General features: G+C 45.8%; 1 protein-coding gene across 6 annotated transcripts in view; it reads right to left on the reverse strand.

Annotated features, from left to right (window-relative positions):
• The window catches only part of KCNMA1 (potassium calcium-activated channel subfamily M alpha 1), an 845861-nt gene extending 839390 nt beyond the window's left edge, over window positions 1-6471 (reverse strand). For 5 of the 6 annotated variants that reach the window (XM_077820942.1, XM_077820941.1, XM_077820940.1 and 2 more), the window contains exon 1: window positions 6220-6471. In XM_077820942.1, the coding sequence (XP_077677068.1) occupies window positions 6220-6471 (252 nt within the window). The remainder of the gene's footprint in view (window positions 1-6219) is intronic. The other variant, XM_077820943.1, reaches the window with a different exon arrangement.
• Between the last annotated feature and the right edge of the window lie 3091 nt (window positions 6472-9562).

Below are 9562 nucleotides of genomic sequence, written 5' to 3' on the forward strand. Positions count from 1 at the left end.
CCTCCTCAGATGTTCTTGTTAAACCCTGGATTTGTGCTGGAAATGGCCGACCTTGATTATCATACACATTGTAAGGAGAGTGATCACTTTAGATAAGCTATTACCAGCAGGAGAGTGGGGTGGGAGTAGGTATTTTCTCATGCTTTGTGTGTACAAAAAGATCCTCTATACTTTCCACAGTATGCATCCGATGAAGTGAGCTGTAGCTCACGAAAGCTTATGCTCAAATGAATTGGTTAGTCTCTAAGGTGCCACAAGTACTCCTTTTCTTTTTGCGAATACAGACTAACATAGCTGTTACTCTAAACTCACACAGAACCTCACTGAAGTCATTTGGGACACAAGGATCAGGATCAGGACATTAAATGTTGACTGTTGTTCCACAGTTAGCAAGTTGGTCACCCCGTGCTCCATATTCTGAAATAAGGAGCTTTGATGAGAGAAACTCATAATCCACTTTCCTGTGATTGTACTGAAAGGCTACAAGAGTGTCTATGTTTTTCAGTGTAGGATTCCACAGAGGACTTTCCTGTTCAGAAAATTTAGGTTGCAAGCTAGATTGATTTAAAAGGTCCTTTAAGAGGACTTACAGTAGTGCCTCACACACCTTCTCTATTGCAGACCAACATGCAACTGTTAGAGAGAGGTTATGTTTAGAACTAGTGAAATCTCTAAATTTTCACGGGGAATCTACATTTAGGGTTGTATACTGCATGCAGGAATCCCACAGGCATCAACCTTGGGTATGTGGATCAATATTAAACAGCACAAAGCTCCTTATCACAGTTGTTGCTTCAATTGTGCTACACTGGGAAAAAGTGTGATGTCTAATGGTTTCCATAGTAACACTTACACGTATGTGATGTGATGGGGTAATCCAGTGTTATATTAGAGCACGTCACTTTAGATTTTGCTTTTTATTTTTTTCTTTGTCAAACATATTTGTTGCAAAAGCCGGTGGATGGTGCTCGGTCAGAATAGTGATTAACTCAAGGCCTGCTAAAGGGCTTTTTGTTTGCCTTTTAAAGCACTATCCATATCTTTTATATTTTGGATTTGTGTCTATTTTTATCATTTACATTTTTAAAATTGAAATGAATTTGGTAATGAATTAGGAGCTATGGAGACTGAAAGCACATTTTTCTCCACAGCAGATGTATGGCCTGGGCAACAGTAAGCATCTCAATGCAGGTGCCTAATTGCTGTTCTGGAATGAACTGCTAAAGGATTGAAGGTAGTTCTACCTTCAAGTCCCTTTCCCTCCTTGACCTCTTTGATGACATCTTCACATCACAACTGGAAACTTGCCCACTAGAAACAGAACTCAGACTCACCAGGTAGTTTCATACAGTCAACCAGAAGATGGTAATGTCTCAGTCACTACCAACTTTGGCCAGGTTTGACCTCTGACCTAAAAGCAAAATGCTCTGTAGTTCACTATTAATCTGATGAGCCATCCAATCCTCTTCTGTTCATTTGCTTCTGTTTAGTACATATTAAAAAGAGAGGCAAGAGAAGCTTTGTATAGGCAGCTTTGAACCAAGGATGCTCCCACCTTACAGATATGTGCATATCTGACATACAGGTATACAACTGATATATCTGGATATTTGGGTTTTCTAGAGGGGTGTCTACAGATTCAGACATCACTACCTAAAAAGCTAAAATGTCTGTCTATATGTTATATAGAGCTGATCCAAAAATGGGGCTTCCCCTTCCCGAGAAATTTTTGACTTTTCATTGGAAAACTTTTTCCAGTTTAAGGTTTGGTTTGTGGATGAACATTCTAACATTTTTAAGGAAAACAGATCATGAAAATGTTAGTTTCACTGAAAATCCAGTTTGCCCATCAAAAACAGTTGACAGAATTTTTTTCAAACTAACACTATGTGATTTTTAAAAAATCTACTGAAATAAGTGGCCTAAGTTAATTGCAAAGGGGTGTTTTATAGTTAGTGGTTAGTTAATAATTTCAATCGATGCCCCAGCGATTTGCTATTTATAGTAGTCATATGTGGGTGGAGCAAATTCCCCAAAACATCTGTTTTTAGAGAAACAGCTATCAATGCTAAGGACTCGGCTGTCACAAAGATGGGCCATACCAGAAGGAGCTCTGGAAGACATAATAACTAAGGCAATAATGCCCTCTGGGGATCCAGGGAGCACAGAAAAAGGAGCCTTCTAGAGGGCACTCTGCGCCTGGCCACCTCCACAAAAGGACTCCCATTGGGCCCACTCACTGTCTTGCATACCCATGCAATCCCTGTGGGAAAGACATTCTACATGTCCTCTCTTTCCGTTGCAAACCTGTGCAAGGGCCAGCCAGTCTGTCTGATTAGCTTGTTTGTAAGTTAACTAGTATATAACCAAACACTCTGAAGGTAGAGTAGTGTCATTCAGGAACACAGGCATTGCCAGTAGCAGGTTCATCTAATCCAGTATCTATCAAGTGACCAGTACCAGATGCTTCAAAAGAAATTCCAAGAAAACCTGTAATGGACACTTATGTCCATGGAGGAGGTGGTTCCATCCTAACCTCAGATGGGTAGTGATCACTTTATGCCATGACGCACAAGGGATTATATCCCTTATTTTTTTAATCCCACCAAATGTAATTATGTAAACTACACAATACAAATGTAATTCTTATTAGAATCTTTTTATTGTATTGCCATACATAATAGCAAGTGAAATGACCAGAGTCCAATCCACCTTATTCCTATCTCATGTTGTCCCATTTTAAATACTAATTTAGGAACTGAACAGGTTTGCCAAAGAAGACAGAGAAAAAGCAAACCATACTCAAGAACCAATCCTAATTCTTAATAAGAAAACAGCTACTTACTACTTAAGATGGAGCGCTAAACACAAGACACTGAGAAACAAACAGCATTTTACAACTCTCTAAAAACAAGACTAAAGGCATTGTTGCAAAATTAAAATTAAAATGTGTAACTTGTTAGATACAGAACAAACAAACAAAAATAGTGGCCAGAAATTGCAAGTGACTTTAAGATTGTCTGAAGTACTGATTAACACAGATCAGAATTTACATCATGCTCTCTGGCAGACTGGAAAAAAAAAGTAAGAAATAAATAAATTTTGCCATTTTTCAAAATAAGTTATAGTCCAAAATAAATTGTAACTTCAAGAGTTATTAGCAAAAATTGAGAGTATTAATTTCATATTACTATGCAACAGTTTTGAATTTTGAAAAGCATTCTACTGGATATTATCATTCCCTTCTCTCTTGTTGTACCCATCCCTAAGAAAAGTAAAATGTAGCCGCAACACATTTTGTATCACCTAAAGGGTTAAATACAATGCATTCAATATTTTTTTAAAGTCCAAAAACAAGTATAACCACAATGCAGTTAAAAATTAAAAAGCAAGAAAAAGAACTGTAGCTCCATACAATGCATCTGCTAAAAAGAGCTAGATCCACAAAGTGAATCTGACGGAGTCCTGCAGGAATATTAAGTACACGGCTTTAAACTGGGGTTCTAAGGAAAAGCATACGGTAACTCATTTGCTGCTATTGGAATAACAGGTGATGGAATTCCTGGAATCTGCATGAACTTAATGTACTGATCAGCTGCTGACAAAGTAATTCTGCTCCCTGTGACTTTTAATACATGAACAAATTATTTGGTATAAGTCATAGAAGTCAGAGATGAAAAAGATTTATTAGAACACTGTGACCACTCCTTCTGTAGATGCAAGGAGTAGGATATTTTAACTCTGCCGCACCAGAGGAGAAAGAAAGAGGATATACTAGGAAGGAAGGGTCTCAACACAGTTGCTTCTCATGCCAAACAGTACCTCTGCTAGGGGTTCAAAGTAGAGGACATAATATACATGTGAATGTGTGCATAAGCACACGTCTGTTGCAACAGCCTTTGCCAAGTGGCCATGGGGCATATGGCTTGTGCAGAAGTTTAAGGGGGTTTCATTTGTCATTTCAGTTGGTATCTATTGCAGGCTCCTTTTCTAGCATTTGCGGTACAATCACACACTCTTTGTGCACTCAGAACTCTCAATGAAATCAGTAGGACTACTGAATGTGCCAGTAATGCAGGACTGAGGCCCTGCTAATTATTCTTTACCAAATGCTAGAAAACCTGCACAAATTTAATAGGTGCATCCTAAAAAAGGTGCACATCTCCCCCTGCCTGCAGAGTCCTCTACTGTCCTTCCTAACCTCTTCCACAGACAGATCGTCATAGAGCTGGCTATTTTAGCTCCAAGATGTGTAAGCTCCTGGCTTACTACTGGATGAGGATTTGTCCTGCACAAGTAAGTAAGCCCTGAGACAACTCAAACGTAAAAGGTTCAGACCAGTGGTAACAGACAATTATTTAACTCAATAAACATATTTGGCCTGTTTGAAATGGATGTTTAGAAGACAATTTAGATGTGCCTTTCCTAACTTTCCTTAAGAGATACATGAACTGCTTTAACTGACCATCTCCAAAAAACAGATTGTCGGTCCAAGGACATTTATGAATGCACTATAATAAACAATTTGCTAGAAGGTGGCTTGCTCTAGCTTTTGAATCTCATGGGTGAAGAAGTCAATCACCTCTTAGGATTTTCTGTATCCTTTGTGCCTTCTGTGGCTCATCACCACAAGCAGAGAAGGAGACTAAAAATATAGAGGGGAAACTCCAGACAAATCTAACTAGATACCCCTCTCTTGGGAATTTGGTTTTTCCTTTCATAGGAACCGGTATTTTCCAAAACACGTTTATTGTCATAAAATATAACTAAGCTTTATGAGCACACCTGGCAAATCTCTTCTTCCACAAGCTCACATTTCAGTTACCTTGTAGATTTCTTGTTTAATAAAAGTATCTCCGCTGTCTGGTATTTTTTCTGTGAGACCTGAGTTAAAAGTTTTATTTTACCCCATCTATTTAATTGCCACATTTTCCACTGATAGCACAATTATTATAAACCCAGATTATTTCCAACTGAAATTAAGAGATTCTTCTTTATGCAACTTTACCATAAACTACCTGAACACCCCAAGAAAGATATTAATGAACTGTATCACATTTCCCAAGATGTTACATGATTACCTTACTTTATAATTTTTTCCAATTTCCAGTAAAAGACAAAAAACCCTCTTGTGCAGCCAGGTTGTGCCAGATCATATGGGGGGTGGGAGGGCAGGCAGCACACTAGTCAAAGCAAGTTAGCAAGTTAGCAACCTAGCAACCATATATTAAAAGGTGTGTGTGTTCTTGTGAGTATTTGTGTGCCAGGAATAACTAAAGCAGATATTATTCCATGTGTAATCCAAAAAATGTGAAAAGGGAAGGGGAGAAACTCCAGCTGCCAGTCTATTTTGGGGTCTTAAATTGCCTGTCAAAATCCACTTTAGCAAATTCAAAGCCTTAACACTTTCTGTCCCATTTCTCTCAAATAAAAAAAAAAAGGGGGGGGGGCAGATCAGGATAATCTGTGTTTAGCCAGGATCCTAGTTTGGGTTTTGAAGACGACCTCAGAGAAGCTGAAGTGTTCACTGCACTACTTCCCATTTGGTAAGGTGTAAATGGTGGCAGGACTCCAGTGCACCTTTAAGTGCTACATCCTGGCGAAATTATAGAAGAAAATCTGATCCAGTGCAGTTACTTACAAATTCACAAAATACATCTACATTTACCACACCAAAGAGAAGCACAAGAGAGGCGCTTGGTGCTATGGACCTAGCCTCAAGAGAAATGAATTCTACCAAGTTTTTCCTTCTTGGTGCCATGGAAGAAAACAACTTAATTCAGCAAAGAACAACCAGCACCACCAAACTATCGTTCCCCCTGAGAGGTCTCTCTAGTCGAGGGGAGAGTCATCTTAGGGGCCATCTCCGCGGAACTGTCCCGCTATGTCAAAAGGCAGCATTGACCTGGCCGGCAGACAGCAGGGGGGAATTCTCCTGTCACCAGCCGCTGAAGATGGAGCCGTCTCTGTGGAAACATTTCCTAACGTGACACGGAACAGAGCCACCCTACAATACTCAGCCGCTGCTCCTCTCACGGAGTCTAAAAGGCGACCCTACAACAACACCGCCATTCGATCAACGCTTCAGGGCGCAACCCTACAATAAACACCAAGCAACCCTCGCCTTCGCTCCCAGCTCCCCAGCGCCTTGGAGACCCCCTGAAATCGCCCCCACAGACGGGGCACCCTCCCCCCACCGCCAGGGGGAGGGGGGCTCACCTTGTTTTTGACCCCGCAGTGACAGCAGACGGTCCACAGGTACTTGAGGGTCCTCCAGAGCAGGATGATAAAGAGCCCGCCAAAGAACGTGACCATGGACGAGGCGAGGAAAGCCCACCACATGCGCTGGCCGCGGCTATCGCAGGGCACCTCCATGGTCACCGGGATGATGAGCGCATCCATCTTGGGCACGCTGACCGGGGACGAGGACGAGTCCGTGTTGAGATTGCCGGCGCTGATGCTGTTACTCATTCTAACGCCGCCGCTGCCTCCCGAGGCGCTGCTGCTGCTGCTGCTGCTGCTGGCGACGCCGCTGCCATTTGCCATGGCTAACAACGAGCAGGGCGCGCGGGAGCTCCGGAGAGCTCCCCCCGCCGCCAGCGCCCCCCCAAACACCCCTCACCAGCCATGCCGCGCAGTCCCTGGGCCCCCGGGCCGATGTCAAATGTCCCCCTCCTCCTGCTGCTGTGAAGAGGAGATGCCCGGCCCCCTGCCTCCTCTTCCTCCCAGATACACAGCCCCCACCCCACCCCCCAAATCGCAACCCCCACGTCCACCAGGCTAATGCCTGCGAGCCACCCGCGCCTTCTCCAAGGTACCCAGAGCCGCACTCCCCCTCCCCCAGTGGGTCTCTTCCAGCTTCTGCCTCGGCTCTCCGCGGCGGTGGTTTATCGGTAGCAGTCTTGAACTTGTTTATTATTAATAATCAACCCCCTCCCCCGCACACACCCTCCTCCTCCAAGTCCAGCCCCTTCCGCGCCTCTCCCCACTCTCTCCTGGCAGCAGCCTCCTGGGGATCCTAATTCATCCTCCACTTGCCCATCTGCGCTCGTGCTGCTGCTGCCGCCTCCTCCTCTCCCATCCTTCAGGGTCCTCCTCCAGGGCTGAGGCGGCGGCTGCTGCTCCGCCCGGCACGCGGCCACGCACCAGCCCCCCGCTGCCCCGGCCGGGTTTGTCTGCGCCTCCCTCTCGGCTCCTCTTCTACCTGTCAGCGGCAGCCCCTGCGACGCGTGTGGCCCGGGCTCCGCGGGGTGACGAGCGCATGAAGGAGACCCCGGAGGGCTTTCTCCCGCCCGGGACTCGGCGGCGGCTGGAGCAGAGGATGCTGAGCTCAGGAGAGCTGCGGCTGCCGCTTCCCCGTGGTCGCGGTGCGGCTGCGGCTCGGCGCTTTCCACCCTCCGAGCTTCCTTCTCCCGCGCGCTCAGCTCTCCAGCTTGGCCCGGGCGCCCCCGCTCCGGTGAAGCCGCCGACTGGGCTGGATGAGGCGCGAGAGAGACACAATTTACAGGTAGCAGCGAGGCGGGGCCACGCTCAGCCCGAGCCCTGCCCGCCCAACAAGTCCTGCTCGCCGAGCCGAGACCATTGCTGCCCGCTCCCCAGCTCCGGGGCGCGGATCGCCTGAGCCAAGATGGGGATGGACGGATGGAGAGAAGGAGGGAGGGGGAGCATGGGGAGGGTGCAAACAAAATCCCCCCCACGCTTAAAAGCCAATGTGCTCTTGGCTGGTTTGGTGACTGCCGTGACGTACCGGCTAACGCACGGTGCCTGTCATGTCTCTGTGTCTTGCTCCCCCCGCCCCACCCCACATTCGGCTAATGCGATATATTTCCAATACAGATGTTTTCCATCCTCTCTCTGTACAGCAGATCGTAGTGACTGGAATGCGAAATGGGGGGCAGAGAGAGACACACGCCGAGAGAGAGATGGGACTGGGCAGCGGAGCTGCTGTTAGCTTGCTCGGCTGCCATTCCTCCTGTTTATTCCTCCATCTCCCTCCCTGGAAGCAGCGAGGCCAGGGCAATTAACCAGGCGCAGCAAGACTAAGAGGGAGAGTAGGGGCGTTAATCCTGCTAGGGGGCGCGGGGGTAGAAGCGAGGATTTCTGCCCTGTTTAATCTAATCAGAATCTTAATGCGGAGCTAAGAGGTGTTTGGGGAGGGGGGGGAGGAAGGGGTTATGTGTGAGGAGGAGGGGCAGAGAAGGGAGAGAAACAGATCTTCCAAACGCCAGTGGCTGGTTGAGTTGCAGCAGCAGGTGCCAGAAGATATGAGGAGGAGTTGCTGTTTCCAAAGCTCGCTGGACAAAAAACCCAGTGAATTGAACATGGGGAAACTGGGGAAAGGGAGAGAGAGGTCTTTCCCATGCGTTACAAACATTGTAAATGGCTGCATTGCCCAGGTGCCTCCATGAATGTAATCTAGCGCCACTCATAGAAAAGAAACAACAAAATCTGCTCTGACCCTGACGCTTTTCGTCTGCCCATTGCAAAGAAGTTCAAGGTTTAAAAAATGGTTTCAATCCCCCTTCGACACATGCTCCGCTCACCCTGTTGTCTGCACAACGTGCTAGGCAGATTTTGCTGTCATTTCTCCAAGGCTAAAACACCAAAGTCTGTGCATGCATGACATTTCCCCAGCAGATCTGTTTATTGGTCGTGTATAGAGCCACCATTATAAAATAATCATTACTTAACCTCTGACCGCAATGGTGTCCGTTTCTGCATCTATCATGGAGACTTTTTAAAAATCGAAATAACCACATTTGAAGACTGCATTAAGCTTTTCTACAGGGTTGCTTTTGAAAAACACACTACCTGACCACTAAAATACATAGTGCAATTTGGTCCAGGGGGGTAAGTGTATTATTGTAGTTTGCTCCTGTACATCTCCCATATTCAACCAGAGAGGTGGCTTCTTCTCACTGGTAGTCTGATAACTTTCTTCTGTATGTAGGAGGGGTCGTCACGATAAATTCAGAGGTCGTTAGGAAGTACTACTCACCTGGCCCCTTAGGAAACTGGCTAATGGACAGATATTTAACACCTGGGAACTAGAGGATTAGCAAGGATTACTGTGACAAGGACGAAGAGGGGGCGTTCTTCTGGCTGGAAAGTGGGTCAGGTTGTGACGCGCTCTCCCCTGATACACACAGCCTCAGATTATGGTGGTGACAGTGGCTTTCCCCCTTTCTTACCAGTTATTGACTGCTCACAGATGTTTAAAAAACCACAGAGGGGACAGCTGGTGCTGCAATGATGTAATTATTAGATAATCCCACCCTTGAACTAGGACTAGAACCGTGATAATAACTCAATTGGCAGAGGCATCTGGGTTAGAGATGAAGAAGAGAGCTCCCTTTAACAGGGGTTATACATACATAGGAATCCCTATACACATCAGGAAAAAGCAACCACCAATGGAGTAGAGCAGAGATGGTTGCGTACCAGTGCACAGCTACTCCTCCATACTTGATTTTTCAGAAGTGTAAGTGGAAACTGTAGGTCAGCAACACCTTTGGAAACGGGTCAGAGGATTACCAATGAAGGTCCCTGAACACTGGAATGT

Source organism: Eretmochelys imbricata, chromosome 7 (genome assembly GCF_965152235.1).
Source record: "Eretmochelys imbricata isolate rEreImb1 chromosome 7, rEreImb1.hap1, whole genome shotgun sequence".
Classification (NCBI taxonomy): Eukaryota; Metazoa; Chordata; order Testudines; family Cheloniidae; genus Eretmochelys; species Eretmochelys imbricata.